Here is a 17,192-nt window from a genome sequence, read left to right as displayed (position 1 = left end):
TCCCAAAACCATGCATGAATTGGGGACTCTAAATTGCCCGTAGGTGTGAAGGTGAGTGCGAATGGTTGTTTGTTTTTATGTGCCCTGCGATTGGCTGGCAACCAGTTCAGGGTGTACCCCGCCTCCTGCCGGATGATAGCTGGGATAGGCTCCAGCACGCCCGCGACCCTAGTGAGGAGAAGCGGCTCAGAAAATGGATGGATGAATGATTATTTAATAATAATTATTACTTATTATTATATTATTTTTCTTTTGTCATCTGCATTGCCCTGTTTTGTTGGCGGTTCTTGAATCCACCTCGTGCACCATCAAGAAAAAGTGAAAGTGTTTCTGCTTCTCTCCTGATGCAGCTACTAATAACAGCCAATGTAGTCTACTTTGCTGTTACAATTTGGATGTATTGCCCTAACATTTATTATTGTGTATGAATGTCAAATGGTGAGTTTGACTTAATAATGTTCGTGTAAAGTGACATATTTGTCTGCTCATGTGTGAAGTCATGTCAGTTTGTGCATACTTGTTATTTAGCCCACATTGCTAGCTAATACTTCTTATGAGCCTCATGTGAATGTGGTTTGTTTGTGTTGAATAGTTATTTATGCTAATATGGGTTCATGATTGTGCACAGACTACTTGCATGGCACTGGTGCTTTATGACCCTCTCCATTTAAGGTGCTTTATTGCCATCTTGTGGCATCTATAGGCAAATACAAAGCCGTTTTAGGGAGGGGCGTCAAATTATTATTATTCCGCTATTAGCGGCAGGGGTCGATCCCTGTCCCCTGTAGCTGGAGTTCACTGTTAATCTTTATCATGCACACATCTCAGTTGGTTGACTGTTAGCATTTCGGGTGGAAATTGCTGCTCAAATATCAACATATTTTTATAGCTCACCTTTGGAAATCGTTCTCTGTAAACATGGTTCATCATGACTATCTCGTTGTCGAAGGAGACGTTTGATCGCCCGGGGCTGCAACATCAACAATCACCAAAAATTAGATTGTTACATTTAAAAAGCTCAAGAGATGCGTTGACATTTACCAACAATATAATAAAGAAAGTTGCTTTTGAACTGTAACATTTCAACAAGAACAAAGTCAACAAAAGAAGTTTATGTCGTGACATAGTCCATTTATTCAATTCAAGACATGAAGGATATAATATTGGGACTTACCAAAATGTCAGCATTAAAGTTAATTGTTTTACCAGTCTCTATATCACATGTTAGAGCTGTTTTCACAGTCCTTTGCTTTCAGCCCACATGGATTCAAAACCAAGCAAACTGGTAATCCTAGCTAAGTTATGGTATCGTAACCAACAAATAACATACAATGTTCGCTATTTTCGAGTCGGTCGGCTAAGTGTATCAAATCAAAAAAACAAGGGGACGCCTTATTGCCCTAAAAAAAATGTAGAGACCTTAGCTGAATTCTGAAGCTAAATTTGACTTAAATCTTCTGGACAAAAAGCACTGTCATGGATAATTCAAGCGGCACGGTGGACACATCTGCCTCATAGTGCTGAGGCCCCAGGTTCAAATCTGGCCTCACCTGTGTGGAGTTTGCATGTTCTCCCGGTGCCTGCGTGGGTTTTCTCCGCGTACTCCGGTTTCCTCCCACATTCCAAAAAACATCCATGCTGAGTGAACTGATTACTCTAAATTGCCCTTATGTGTGAATGAGAGTGCGAATGGTTTGTTTGTTTAAATGTGCCCTGCAATTGGGTGGTGACCAGTTCAGGGTGTACCCCACCTCTTGCCCAGAGTCAGCTGGGATAGGCTCCAGTACGCCCGCGACCCTCGCGAGGATAAGTGGTATGGAAAATGGGTGGATGATGGATGGATAATTTAATAGTGCGCTTCATTAGCAAATTTCAATTTAAAATCGCACTCATTAGAGTGGAGACTCAGCTGTACAGTTGTGTGAAAAAGTGTTTGCCCCCTTCCTTATTTCCTATTTTTGTCACACTTAAATGTTTCCTATCATCAAACAAATTTAAATATTAGCCAAAGGCAACACCCGTAAACACAAAATGCAGATTTTAAATGGTTTTAATATTGAGGGAGAAAGAAAATCCAAACCAACCTACATGGCCCTGTGTGAAATATGAATTGCCACCCCCTGCCACTGTGGTTTATCATACTTGAGTTCAATTTCTCTAGCTACACCCAGCCCTGATACTGCCAAACCTGTTCCTGACAAAGTGAAGTAGACCAAAAGATCCTCAAAAGCTAGACATCATGACGAGATCTAAAGAAATTCAGGAAACTAATTGAGCTATATTAGTGTGGAAAGATTATAAAGCCAGTTCTAAAACTTTGGGACTCTAGCGAACCACAGTGAGAGCCATTATCCATAAAGGGCAAAAAAATGGTGAACCTTAACAGTGGTGAATCTTCCCAGGATTGGTCGGCCGACCAAAATTACCCCAATAGCGAAGCTATGACTCATCCAAGAGGTCACAAAAGACTACAACATCCGAAGAACTGCGGACCTCACTTGCCTCAGTTAAGGTCAGTGTTCATGACTCCACCATAAGAAAGAGACTGGGCAAAAATGACCTGCATGGCAGAGTTCCAAGATGAAAACCACAGCTGAGCAAAAAGAAACATTATTTACTTTATTCGCTTAAATGACTTCATGAAGAAGCTGTTTGCTGAACAGAATTATTGATTGTGTATGCATGTGCGTGTGCGACACCATAGGGATAGTGCTAATTTTGCCATATCCACTGCCAAACAACAATAGAAACATCTGCAACTTACCGCGAGGTGTTTTCTCAAGTAAGAAGTGGGATGGAATATTTGGGCAGTCACAATTTAAGAGCTGCATGATAACGTTGTTGTTTTTTGGAGTCTGTAAAATAAACAGCTTTCCCCCCCCCAAAAATGAGTCATTTTGATTGGGTCGCAAAGGCTGCGTGCGTGGTCATGTGACTGCCTTGTGTCAATTGATTGGTGAAGAATGAGTCAATTTGATTGACTCGCGAAGGCTACGTGCGCGGTCATGTGACTGCCTTGTGTCTGATTGGTGAATTGGAGTCAAATGACATTAGTGATCCCGTTTGATTGGCACAATGGGCACCTTACGCGGAAGTCCAAGATGGAGTCTAAAAATAGACGCTTACACGCAAGAATGAATAAATAAAAGTAGCAAATGGCATGTCGATTATTGTAACGGAGTAAAAGTATCGATCCTTCTTCACATAAATACTCAAGTTAAAGTAAAAAGTACGGTGCATTTAAAGTACTCTGACAAGTACAGTTTATGGAAAATGTTACTTGAGTAAATGTAACTGAGTAAATGTAGCGCGTTACTGTACACATCTGTTTAGGGGGCAATCACTTTTTCACATTGGGCCATGTAAATTTTGATTTTTTTTAATCTCCCTAAGTAATAAAAACTATTTAAAAACCTAATTTTGTGTTTACGTGTGTTGTCTTTGACTAATATTTAAATTTGATTGATGATGGCAAACAAAGTGTGGCACACATGCAGGAAAAAAAAAAAAAAAAAAAGAAATCAGGGAGCAAACACTTTTTCCACACCACTCTAGTCTTCCTAACCAAGAAACAGCAACCACTGGATGGGATATTGGGTAAAATGAGTAAAAGATCCAAAAAAGATCCATTAGAATAGTCAACAATGTAGGTTACTGTGAACACACCAATGATCTTTTTTCTTTTCAATTAAGATTTTGATTTGGGTCAGGGCATCGAGGTTCAGCCCTGAGCAATATAGAAATATTGTTTTATATCTTTGAATTTTGTGTATGACCATAACGCCGTCTGAAATAAAATTCAATTCAATTCAAAATAAATACTTCTGGCCTTCATGCTTTTGCACTTTTTTCTGTGTTTTACCAATAATTTCTAAAGTGAATTTGAGATTGAGAAGGTTAGATATCATATACAAAAGACGCAACTAAACTTTAACCTTAAAATACTAAAATGTTATCTTCACTAATAAAATGTTTTGTTTTGTTTTTAATCTATCTTTCAAGTGAATGTGTGGTTTGACACCTGAGCTGCAAATTAAAACTAGTTTGGCGACACAATGGGACACTGTCCTGACCTCCTACTGACTACATCACTGCAGGGATTATGTAATAGTAAATTTCCATGTCAAACTCCATTTGTCTGCCCTGAAGTCTATTCACTTCGATCAAACTAAACATTCTAACCTAATCCCATATTTTGGCACATAATTTTAGGTCAGTATGTAATGAATTATTTACCGCCAAAAACAGCATTTGGTTTTCAGCTGCACACGATGCTGTGTAAAGCTGTTAAAAGCTGTTATCAGAGTGAATTTCACAGATTTGGATGCATCTGTTGTACACGTGTTTACTGTACATCTAAAGCTGGGGTTTTCTTCGAGCCAAACAGTGAATCACTGTCAGCTCTTACCTATTCATCGAGAGCCACATGACAGTGGATTTAGGAAGAAGCTGGTGCATTTTTATAAAATAAAAACTTGGCTGGTCGAAGCTTTAAGCAGAACAGATCACATGCAAACATGCTCCCCAAGCATTTTTGTTGTCATGAAAGCCACCACAGACTGTATGGCGGGTGCTGCAGCGCAATGTGGCGCTGAATCCCTCCCACAATACTGAACCACCCCCGCCCCTCGACTACAGTACAACAGCGAGATCCCTGCGGCACTCTGTAAGCCAGCTCGCCTACGCATGGCACACCGTGGTGCCAGAACACAGGGCACTCAGGCATCATACAAACAGAAGCAGAGCCAACACACAAAAGTTGTCAAAAAAAAAAAAAAGAAATCACACAGCGAAGCCGTTGGATCTCCACCTGCCTGTGTGTACAATCAATGAGAAGCACACACTGGACACTGGTTAATTTGTCTTAGTCAAGAAACATCTCTTCATCCTAAACACATTCTCTCTTTCCTGACATGAACACTCCGTGTCACTCGGGCCCTTACATACAGAACATGCAATAATTGCCCCAATTTTTAATCCAACAATGAAATTTGTTGAATTGATTCTGGGTAAATACCATGTTTCTGGACATTTCAATGTGATGAAAGCTAAGATGTTAATAAGAGTTTCGAAGTTTATCTACAACCCCAATTCCAATGAAGTTGGGACATTGTGTTAAACATAAATAAAAACAGAATACAATGATTTGCAAATCATGTTTGCCCTATATTTAATCGAATACACTACAAAGACAACATATTTAATGTTCAAACTGATGAACTGGATTGTTTTGAGCAAATAATCATTAACTTAGAATTTTATGGCTGCAACACGTTACGAAAAAGCTGGGACAGGGTCATGTTTACCACTGTGTTACATCACCTTTTCTTTTAACAACATTCAATAAACGTTTGGGAACTGAGGACACTAATTGTTGAAGCTTTGTAGGTGGAATTCTTTCCCATTCTTGCTTGATGTACAGCTTCAGCTGTTCAACAGTCCGGGGTCTTGGTTGTCGTATTTTACGCTACATAATGCGCCACACATTTTTAATGGGAGACAGGTCTGGACTGCAGGCAGCCCAGTCTAGTACCCGGACTCATTTACTATGAAGCCAAGCTGTTGTAATACGTGCAGAATGTGGTTTGGCATTGTCTTGCTGAAATAAGCAGGGGCGTCCATGAAAAAGACAGCATGGATGGCAGCATATGTTTCTCCAAAACCTGTATGTACCTTTCAGCATTAATGGTGCCTTTACAGATGTGTAAGTTACACATGGCATTGGAACTAACACAGCCCCATACCATCACAGATGCTGGCATTTGAACTTTGCGTCCATAACAGTCCGGATGGTTATTTTCCTCTTTGGCCCGGCGGACACGACGTCCCCAATTTCCAAAAACAATATGAAATGTGGACTCGTCGGACCACAGAACACTTTTCCACTTTTCATCAGTCCATCTTAGATGAGCTCGGGCCCAGAGAAGCCAGCGGTGTTTCTGGGTGTTGTTGATAAATGGCTTTTGCTTTGCATAGTAGAGTTTCAAGTTGCACTTACGGATGTAGCGCCGAACTGTATTTACTGACATTGGTTTTTTGAAGTGTTCCTGAGCCCATGTGATGATATCTTTACACATTGATGTTGGTTTTTGACACAGTGCCGCCTGAGGGAGCGAAGGTCACGGGCATTCAATGTTGGTCATCGGCCTTGCCGCTTACATGCAGTGATTTCTCCAGATTCTCTGAACCTTTTGATGATATTATGGACCGGAGATGATGAAATCCCTAAATTCCTTGCAATTGTACGTTGAGGAACATTGTCCTTAAACTGTTCGACTATTTTATCACGCACGTGTTCAGAAAGAGGTGAACCTCGCGCAATCTTTGCTTGTGATTGACTGAGCAATTCAGGGAAGCTCCTTTATACCCAAACCTATTCCCTAACCCGACTGGTTAGAGCGTCTGCCTCACAGTTCTGAGGACCGGGATTCAATCTCCACCTGTGTGAAGTTTGCATGTTCTCCCCGTGCCTGCGTGGGTTTTCTCCGGGCACTCCGGTTTCCTCCCACAGAAAATGGATGGATGGATGGCTAGATTAATTCATGTTGTTCAGCAATATCTGAATTTGCACATTGATATTTTATTTATTTTTATTCTATTTGACATTGATACTCTGATTTAAAAAAATCAGAAGTTACTCACTAATTACTCAGTATGTGAGTAGTTTTTTCACTTTTTTTACTCAAGTAATTATTTGGAGGACTACTTTTTACTTTTATTTGAGTCATATTTAAAAGTAACAGTATTGTTACTTGAGTACAATATTTAGCTACTCTACCCACCTCTGAAAGTACCTTACTAACATAACGTTAACCCTGTGGAGCGCTAGGTTTATGTTCATTATGACTACTGTCGAATTTGCGGCTAGTTTATTACGATGGTGACAACTAGCGTGCGACTAACGTGACTTATTCATACAGGCTATTTAATCTGTCAAAGGATAGCGCTGTGGAGTGAAGACGACGAAAATAAAAACATAATAAAGTTGTACTTCTTGCGGACACTACTGTGTGGTGGAACAAGGAAGTGTCGTTGACTCTTGCTTGATGGATAAAATATCAAGGCCCAGTAGTGCCTAATGTGCTCCAATATAGGTGTCTTAATTTTAGTTTGAACACTTCAAAAACTTATTAGTATTAAGATTATTTTTTCTTATTCCTAGTCAGCTGGTCTATATACATAAATACACCCATGAACCTGCGGTATTACGTCGCATGTTAAAATGCTACCTGCTGAAGTGAAGTTACAAAACATAAAGGCTGTTTATGCATTTTTAAATATGTTTTTGATACAAGAAATGCCAATTTTAAACTGAAAACTACATTTGTGTTTTTGTGCTTAAAATTGCCTCACTATAGATAGACAAGAAAAAAAGTTTGTCGCTATGCACATTGTATATGAATTTAAGAAAAAAAAGTATCTAAAAAAGGACACCAATTGGTCTTTCATTATTAATTGAAATGTCTTATTTTCTCTTGTTTATTCATCATTGCTCTTTAACCAAGAAAAAATAAAATTTTACCCGAACACTCAATTACTATTACACAAACAAATATATGGATGCACTAAAAGTCACATCTTTAATTTTCCTGAACTCAATAAATAAATGTTCTAATAATCAAATTCAGACATTTTATCATTATACTACAAGTCTTTTCAATTAAGTCTATGTGCAGTATTTCTATGGATAGTTTATGAGGTGAGCTTGCTTGAGTTGAAGCACAAAAATTGTAATCTCAATCAATCCATCACCAAGCTGTTACAGGCAGACACTAAAATAAATAGAGTAGCCATCATTATTCAGTGAGATACAGGTCAAGTTTTAGATTAGCCAAAGAGAGAAAGTGGCTGCATACTTGCGAACAGAAACATAAAGTTAAGTAAAGTTGGACATGTTTCATTAGAAGAAGAGCAAAAATGTTCTGCTTCCATATCAACCTTTCTCTGGCATCTGATACAAAGTGGTTCAACTACACGCTAGTACATGTTTGGTTGATTTGATTGGTCCGTAACGGATGTGGTAGCAATGTGAGGCCGTTGGTTATTTCCCGGTGGATTTGTTAAACAAACTGTTGAGAAGCAAACAATCTGGCTCATCTGGTTATACAGTAGTTATTTACACCAAGCCCTTGCATTCAGACTCTGTCAGTAATTTAGATGAGCTACCTCAGGCTCCGAGAGCGAGGTCGCATGACGGTCGTGGGCCGGCCATCCTCGTCGGTTATACTGTCTGTGCTGCGGAAGTGTTTGAAAAGGAAGTGTAGCTCATCTTGGGTTGGCTGATAGGGAAGCTGATGAAGGCGCTCCTGGGAGGATGACGAGGACTGCAGACAATACAGGGAGATATCAGTGAAGAAATCAATCTCATAGTAACTATAAAAATGGAACTGGAACCAGCCATGATGCCCATAATCAACCAGTCAAACAGTACTCACTTTTTATACGCAATAACCATTTTTGTTAATTTATCACAGGTTAAATGAAAAGTAATATTGTACATGTTTTCCCAAAGACTCAATCGTATTGAAGACATTATTGTAGTCCTCTGTCTGAGCTAGCAGCAAATGTGCCATTGCTGCTGAAAACCACAAGCATGTGTTCAGACAAGTTAGGCCAACATCAAGTTAAAACAATACTCTGGGGAAGCTAGCACACAAGCAACAGATAATACAACTGTGTAGAATCGTCATGGAAAATGAAAAATACAAAAACAACACACATCATAAAAGGGCCATTACAGGCTATGATTAACAACGGCATCAAGTGACAGGTTTAATGAAACGTGTAAAACTTATTATACACTGTGCAGAATGTGGTGTAGACTGCTCGCAGTGTTTAATTCTACATGATACGTGTCCATGACAGACGGGGGAGTGGCATCTGTGAAGTCTCTTTTTAAACCCATGTTATAAAGAGGGCTGACAGGCACACTGATAAGCTCCATGAGGGGCTTTCTCACCGCAGGAACCTTTGCAGGAACTTCCCTAGCTACCCTGGTAGCTTGAGTTCCCCCTGTCTCCCCATCGAAAAAAACTACCAGGGTACGAAAGGTTCCCCCTGGATTATTTCATCCCTCCTGGCGGATGGGTTCTTCCAAGAGCTACCAGGAACTCTTTGAGGGGCGGGCTGCGCTGACGAATGGCTAATTGGTTTACAGACCTCTGTAGGAGTTTACTTTTTTGTTCACAGAGCTGCCATTATGCTGCGTTACGCAAGGCTCAAAACGAGGATTAAAACACATTGAAAAGCAAAACTTCGAATCGCCTCAGCGGCAAGGTCCACCGCCGGCCGACTCGGTTGTGCTAAGGAGCGGAGGTCCGAGCCCAAGCGGGCATGTGCGTCTTCCTCAGCCGAGGAAGGGGCGTGAGGCTTCCAAATACAGAGCTTTATGTTTTCCAGCTGAGGACTCTGCATTGTCCTTACCTTGTCCAGGTAAGGTATTTGAAATGTTAACCTGGCAGCAGACAGCAGAGTAAAACAAAGCAAAATAGAAGCAACTATATATACAAACTGTACAATGTGATATAGTAACAAGTTAAATATCACATTTCTTCATAGCACATGGTGAATAAAAGGCCCATAAAACGCATGTGAGTGGATATTCTCTAAAGCTGGAGAACTTTCATGAAGAAAAATGTAATCATCTGAATGCCAAGACATTAGAAAAACTTATCTTTTTGAATAAATATATATAAGTAAATGTAGAAGCATTCAGATGATTGTAGATGTGATTTATTGTTCTCAAATTTGTAGTGGAACTGTGTAAGGATTCAGGCTCATATCCGTATTGCATTTTCCATCTGAGAAATCACATCATCAGCCATCTGAAAGCTTCTTTTGCACAACCTATTTACATATGTCATCTCAATAAAACAGAATAAATATATGCTAATTTATTGAAATGTATATATAATAAACTTCCTACATCAAAGAATGTCTGCAAACAGCTTGACATTGCAAATGAAAATCGGTTCTCAATTGCCTCACCCGAATAAAGGGTTAGGCTTTAAAGGTATCAAAAATATTTGAAATTTAGATTAAGATATAAAATAAGACATTGAAAGCTTGAAAGACCTGCATTTTTTAGACCAGTAGGTGTCAGTAATGAGCAACATCAGCCTCATTACCCTGAAATAATTAGTGCGAATGAAACACAAACCACAGGGGCCACAGGAACCTTTTGCTACCAGGAACTCAAAGTTCCTGGACTGGTTGGTGGAAAAGCCTCTATTGTCCACACTGACCTGAGGTGTGTTTCTGGGTCAGACAATAAAGATCCTTATAATTGCAGCACGTTAGGGATGGACTGAGTGTGAAATCGTGGGTCCACACAGTTATGACTGTTGTAGTAACTGTTATAGTAACTGTTATGGGCCATTCACTAAGGTTTTATCATTGTTCATCATTCAAATGCCAATAGTTCCCATATCTGAATCAACTTAAAACCACATCTCACTGTCACAATTATTTTTAAACAATGTTATAAAATTCATGATTAGTGGGAAATCACCCATACAATTCCTTAATAAGAAACAGCAAGGGGGCCTCTACACTCAACTTAATCCCTTCACAAACATTCACGCATACAGACTGTACGGGGCCACACAGATTGTGCCTACTACCTCTAACACTGCGTTCAACAGACTGGCTCAATGACTCATTCAAGCAGATGATGCTAGAAGACAATTAGCTGTTTGTCAACTCTGGCGTGGCATTTGGTGTCCCAAGCGGCATAAACTAATGCGCTATTGGGTTTGAACAAGGTGTTAGAAATGTATCAACAGAGAAGGATGGTACCATTTTTTGTGGGGTAGTTACTTACTGAAACAGTGGAGCTTGGTGGGTTGGTTCCATAGCCCGACGAGGGGAGGGATGCCAGGGACCATCTACGGCCCTCAGCTCTGTAAAATCACATTAGGCACTGGTTAGCATTTTATATGTAAAAAAACCTTACATAACAGACCATGTTCTGTTGCTACAGGAGCATCTTTTTGTAATTTCTTGTCACATATTGTATGAAATATTTTTTTTGTTATCACTCCATTTTTCGTTCGGATTATACGCAATAACCTCATATAGAATCCAAACCACGTCATTGATTACACCTGCAGAATCTAAAGATAGCAGTATTGACACTAATTCTAGGTTTCAATTGACATGGTCAGAGATTAATTCATAATACAATGTTTACAAAGATAGCAGTATTGACACTAATTCTAGGTTTCAATTGACATGGTCAAGAGATTAATTCATAATATATGTTTACAATGTGTTTTAGTGTTCAAATGTGTTGCGCTGTGAGGTGTTTCTAATGTTTTTTCTCCATCACCTACCTGAAATAAGGGAAGCAAAACCCCTGACCATGCTGCAGTGCACAACTACAAGAAAATATGCCTTGTCCTCAATGTTTTTAATACGGCTTTTGGATTCAAATTCGTAATTTCTCGTGTATAATATGCATCCCCCACCCCAAAAAATAAAAATAAAAAAAATCGAGTGCGAATGGTTGTTTGTTTGTATGTGCCCTGCGATTGGCTGGCAACCAGTTCAGGGTGTACCCCACCTCCAGCCCGATGATAGCTGGGATAGGCTCCAGCACGCCCGCGACCCTAGTGAGGAGAAGCGGCTCAGAAAATGGATGGATGGATGGAGTATTATACAAAGGTATAAGGAAAATGAAAACATTTTGTCTCATATAATAGACGAATACCACTACCTAGGGGTTGTGAAAAAAAGTGTACTTTCATTCCAATATGATGTAATGTCTAAATGTATACATTTATAAATAATACAGTAAATTTTCGCTGCTCACCGAGGGCCCGGTGCGTTCGGGGAGACAGTCAGATGGACAGACAGACTGAGCGAGCATGTCAACTGTTGCGTTTGGTACGTTTTGCTCTGTTGTTTCTGCCATTGGCTACGCCCCACAGTAGCGTTGTTTTGTTCTTTCACAATCAAGCCTAAGATAAACAGGTCATTGAAGACGCTACAGTGCTATTAAAATGTTATACTCTCCATATCATTCAGCATTGATTTGAGTCAATTACTGTCTTTGTTAGTATGAGAACTCAAGTAGAAATGCATAATGCGGTAGCGACACGAATGTCAGTGTATGCACACAGAGCAGAATCTATATATATATATATATCTATATAGATATCGATCTATATCTATATCTATATATATATATATATATATATATATATATATATATATATATATAGTACTTTGTATATAGGTTTTTTCTATCCCACAAGAAAAATAAGGTACCTGTCCGCACGAGCCAAGTGACTGAGACGGAAGCAGAGGAGAGAAGAGAAGGAAAAAAAGAGTTACAGTGAGACTGCGGAACAGTGCAAATGAGCCTGTGACCTCTGGGATTCGTCTGAGAAATTCATCTTGACAATGTTGCCATCCTTGCCACTTTGCATTTGTCCACATACTAAAATTATTCTCAGGAAGCATTTTATGTAACAGAAATAGGGGGAACTTTCACAACATTTGGCATGTATCCAACACACAATTCAACTCAACATAACACAACACAACAGTCCGAGGTAAATGCACGATCAGACAAACTCCACCAGCAAGCTTGAAGAGAAATATAAAATCCAAGAAAAGTTCACAACGACTGACATTCCTTGACAATTATTAGTGTTAGTGAGGCCAAAATGAAGTTTTTTCATTAAAAGATAACTTCCAGAAGTCTGTAGAAGAAACATTGTGAGCCAATTAAATAGCTATAAAGGCTGACACTGTGTAGTATAGAAGCTCATTCACAGTAGACCACAATATGATTATCCATGTATTTCAGTCATTGCATTGTGACTTCAGCTTCACAAGGTTCGGCAAATTCTGGGAGTTGTATTGCTCAGTTTTTGTTAGGTTGTTGCGAAGTAGCTTCAAGGTGCCATCCCACTTTTAGCTTCACTTGTAGGCTACACATGCATGCAAGGAAAGCATGTTGCCATAGGAACTGGGTTGAATGCTGTGTGAGTGGGCTTCAGGGTACCATCTAACAAATGGCAGCACACTGCACATTAATCCTCGCCTGGAAGATCAGGCAGACGGCAAGGTATGCATGCTCGAGGCTGCATGGCCTCCATCACCTTGCAGACCCCAAGTCTCACAGGGGGATCCTCAAAGTGTGATGAAACTTATTATCTTTTTCATTATGGACCCTTAATCAATCATGTGAATTGGTTCACTTGAGTTTAAACTGTTAAATAAAAAGGCTTGTAAACAGACTATGGACTTAAAATAGGCAGTTTCTGTTGTGATCTTATTTGAAAATAATCCAGCAAATGCTAAATTCACAACACATTTAACAACTAGCAGCCCAATTGAGAATAAAGCCCTGCAGTTGAGCAGTTTTGGGTAGGCAAATAATGTAATTTGCTGCTGTTGAAGTAATCAAACTTGTTGACCTTGGGCATAATTAAAAAAAAATAAAAATAATAAAAAAATAAAAAATAAAAAAATAAATCACCCAGTGATTGTTTTATATAATTCAATACACCAATTAAAATTACTGAAAGATTATTAAGCAGGTATTTGTGACATCAAATATGGAGCCTTTAGATGTCACAAAGTATCTTGAAATACTTCAGTACATGGGGGCAATACAGATATACCTTCGTGCAAACGGAAAGTTGAGGCAGGCACTAGTCGACACATTCCGGGGGCTGTCCAGTGGGCTGCTTGCAGCTGAAAGAGGAAGGACTTCAAGTTACTATTAGTTGTATTCACACTTTTATTAATAACTGACACAGGGGAATTAAAGGAAATCTAAAGATACTGCAAATGACTACATGGCAGTGTTTATTAGGTGACTTCATTGTTATACACAGACCCTCAATCGCTACAGCAACAAGCACCTCTGAATGGTATGACACATCATCTTGGTATTACTTCTCCAAACATTCCAGAAGCCCCTATTTATGTCTAGCCATAATTGGAAAGTGGGGGTCTGTCAGACCAAAGGGGTTGAGCACAATTTTGAATCTGAGAAATGGAGGCGATTAGAGACTGATTGCACTCTATCATGATATAATCCTTGACAGATTGCACATCTGCACACTGTTGGCACGAGCAGCCTAGACTCCCAAGATTTTCCAGTGAGTGCAGATTAAAGCAACAACTAGCAAGAAGATTATCTGTGACGTGTGTAATTCATTTAGATAGGCTAAAGTACACATCGTATGTAGTTTATCACAACAGCTGCTACCACCACTGAAGTGGGTCAGTATGTGCATGACGTATAAATGACATAAATGGTAACCATGTCCTTTGGAATATTCAGTGATTAACTCCGTAACTGCCTTCAACTAGGCTGCTTTCTTGTGTTAACGCAAAAACAGGATTCTGCTCATTTCTACTCCCTTTGTTGCAACAGCCTTTGGACACACTTTGAACTGCTTTTTGCTCAGTTTGACGCTGCCTACTCCAAATGACTGACGAAACTGCACCTCTTCTGTAAAGTAGCTGCCGTGTCAGTGCGCTTCAGCCGGGACCCGCTTTGAACTACAGAAGCTGTTTAAAAAAAATAAAAATCAAAAAAAAAATAATAATCTGCATGACTCAAAAACTATTTGCTTTAAAAAAATATATATATATCATGGCAACAGTTTGAACCTAAAATATTATTTGTATGTTCATTACTTTGGACAGCACAGTGACGAAGTGGTTAGCACGTCTGCTAGATAACAGATAACAGAGCCAGTGTCTACTGTGATATATGAAATATTTGACAGACAGTGCCACAGTGACAATAGCTTTCAAAACGAAGTAATCCTTCTGGCACGCCTTTTGCCATTCCGGTACACACAGGTGCGATTCCACCTCTGTTACAGCTTTGCTACTACGTACAAAGGCAGAAAATTGTTGGGTTGACTTTGGCCCCCCATTAAAAGTATGTGTCGTTTTTACAGGTAGTGTGAAAGGGGATACTGCTTTTGTGACCCTTATTAAACAATGCTAGATTTCTGAATTCATATGTTCATTGTGTGCAATGACAAAGATTTTAATTCTAATTTATAGTGGACTGTATAGCTAAAAGTTCCTTGCTTTTTAGCCTTCCCAAAGTGCAACCATGTATAATTGGCTGTCTCGAGAAGGCAAAAGACAAGTTCTCACAGGAAGGTGTCTTATTGAAGTCCTACATTACACTTAAATTGTCTTGTACAAAAGCAAACAAAACATGGTATTGCAGTGGAGTGCCAGTTGCAGAAATTTGCCACCAGAGATATTATTCTGTGGTCTCAAAACATCATGCTACTTTCTGAGGTAATCTGGGCATCAGACATGCCAAATCGTAAATGCTCAGCAGGAGGATGCTTGCAACTAAAGATTAGATAATCTTTTTGTTCTCAGCTGGTTTCGTATTTTAAATGTTAAATTACCACAGACAAGGTGCCTGTCTCTGAGTAATTTGAACTAACAAATAAATTAGGTGATTATCAATGTAGGCCGTGTGGTTTGTGCCTTGCAACTAACAGCAAAAACTTAATGCCTGACACTGTCTAATATCTTATTAATGGGCCCAATAGTTTACAAACTGTAACCTTGGGAGCTCATACTCTGGTTTCTTGGAATCGCTGATGTGTTTCTTTATAACGCGCTGACACCTAAAAGTTCTTATTCTGATCTGTGGAAATCGTAATTCTGAGGAGGGTTGGAGCTGAAGCTCGTATTTTGATTCCTGGTTTGTCGGGAGAGCCCAAAGAGGACGTGAAAGTTGTTGGGAAGGCAAGGCAACGTGGCAGGAAGAGACCATACTCACCCTTAAGAGATCTTGGCGTGAAATCAGAGCCAGTGCTCATTTCTAGCGCGTGTATCAAAATGTTCTTAAATAGTTTGGCCACCAACGTGCTGAGACGCACAGATCAGCCGATCATGCTGAGCTCAAATTACGAGAAATGGAATTGGACTGGTTCAACTATAAACCAACTGCTTCCACTGACACGTCTAACTGCTCTTTAAGTGACAAGTAAATTGCAACAAAACAGAAGTGTGTGTGTGTGTGTGTGTGCGCGCGCGCATGCATGGTTGCTGCATCTTACAGATAAATAGTGTATTAAGAACCAGAGAGCCAACAGATAAATAGTGTATTAAGAACCAGCAAGCCACCACACTCGATTAGGTGTTACATGAGAGTAAAACTATTTTCGAGAAGGTTATTGTCATCGCATCATCTGTTGCTCTACTTTTTGGCTTTAAGATAATGTGACTGCCTTGTTTTTGTAATAAGGAGAACAGCATTTTGCCCTGTCATCTTAGATAACCTACCGTATTCCCTGCGAATAAATATGATCATTATATTGACCTAGCAGTATTTGTCAGTTCAATTCCATTTACATTTTTCAACACCCTTCTATTGGGATACCGGCCCCAGTAATACCCTTTGTACATCCGATGGAGCTCAACCTACTGCTGTCCAGTGATTGGTCAACAGGGAATTTTCATTACTGTGTTAAACTAATAACACCATTGAAAAAGACAGTGGATTCAGATGGAGAAAGGAATTCACGGTGCTATTGTCACTACTTTATGGAAAGTGACAGCACATGGCATTGGTCTGTGTTGCAGTCATCTTCTCCATTTAATTCGTTGGTGGCATACACACTATGATGTCACACTATTGATGTAGATGATGCAGCCATACGCATTCCACCTTCCAACGCAACGGAAAATGTAACCCTGCTCAGAATTTACTGACCAACACTGGACCATGACGAACGGAACTAAACTGCTTGGTGAACAACCTCTTAGTGTTACTATTCAGAATTGTGTGTAGTAAACATAGATGTTGTTTATGATCAATCTTTTAAAACATGAAGGATTTTACTTTGGTTTCACAAGTACTCAAGCTTGTCAGCATACACGGTTATGTCTTAAAAGCAGATACTTAACAACTGTAGTGTAGGGTTAGCATGTAAGCAAACCCCTCCCCAAAGAAAAAGAAAGAAAAAGAAAAAAAAACGTTTTAGGACAACAAAGCTAAGATCAACCCCAACAAAGACCTGAATGGCATATTCTGTGTAGGTGCTACTGTTGCAAATCAGAGCATGGCTCTTACCTGTGTGGACTGAGAGGGGGGAGAGAGGTCGGGACAAAGTGGGTGATGGCGTTCCGACACAGAGGCTCTTCCTGTTGTTGCTGCGACAGCTGGAGAACAAACAGGAGAAAAATCT

The 17,192-nt window shown here is 39.6% G+C and overlaps 1 protein-coding gene across 7 annotated transcripts in view; it reads right to left on the bottom strand.

Moving 5' to 3' along the window:
- The window catches only part of mast3b (microtubule associated serine/threonine kinase 3b), a 40,729-nt gene that overhangs the window by 13,304 nt on the left and 10,233 nt on the right, over positions 1 to 17,192 (bottom strand). For 3 of the 7 annotated variants that reach the window (XM_061778126.1, XM_061778129.1, XM_061778127.1), the window contains exons 2-8: positions 17,078 to 17,166; positions 13,635 to 13,707; positions 12,271 to 12,291; positions 11,813 to 11,960; positions 10,823 to 10,901; positions 8,167 to 8,324; positions 895 to 970 (exon numbers count right to left, since the gene is read on the bottom strand). In XM_061778126.1, the coding sequence (XP_061634110.1) occupies positions 895 to 970; positions 8,167 to 8,324; positions 10,823 to 10,901; positions 11,813 to 11,960; positions 12,271 to 12,291; positions 13,635 to 13,677 (525 nt within the window). In that variant the 5' untranslated portion in view covers positions 13,678 to 13,707; positions 17,078 to 17,166. The remainder of the gene's footprint in view (positions 1 to 894; positions 971 to 8,166; positions 8,325 to 10,822; positions 10,902 to 11,812; positions 11,961 to 12,270; positions 12,292 to 13,634; positions 13,708 to 17,077; positions 17,167 to 17,192) is intronic. The other 4 variants (XM_061778122.1, XM_061778124.1, XM_061778123.1 and 1 more) reach the window with 2 other exon arrangements.

Source organism: Phyllopteryx taeniolatus, chromosome 7 (assembly GCF_024500385.1).
Source record: "Phyllopteryx taeniolatus isolate TA_2022b chromosome 7, UOR_Ptae_1.2, whole genome shotgun sequence".
NCBI lineage: Eukaryota > Metazoa > Chordata > Actinopteri > Syngnathiformes > Syngnathidae > Phyllopteryx > Phyllopteryx taeniolatus.
Note: the sequence above shows the minus strand (reverse complement) of the source record. Positions and strands in the feature narration are given on the sequence as shown.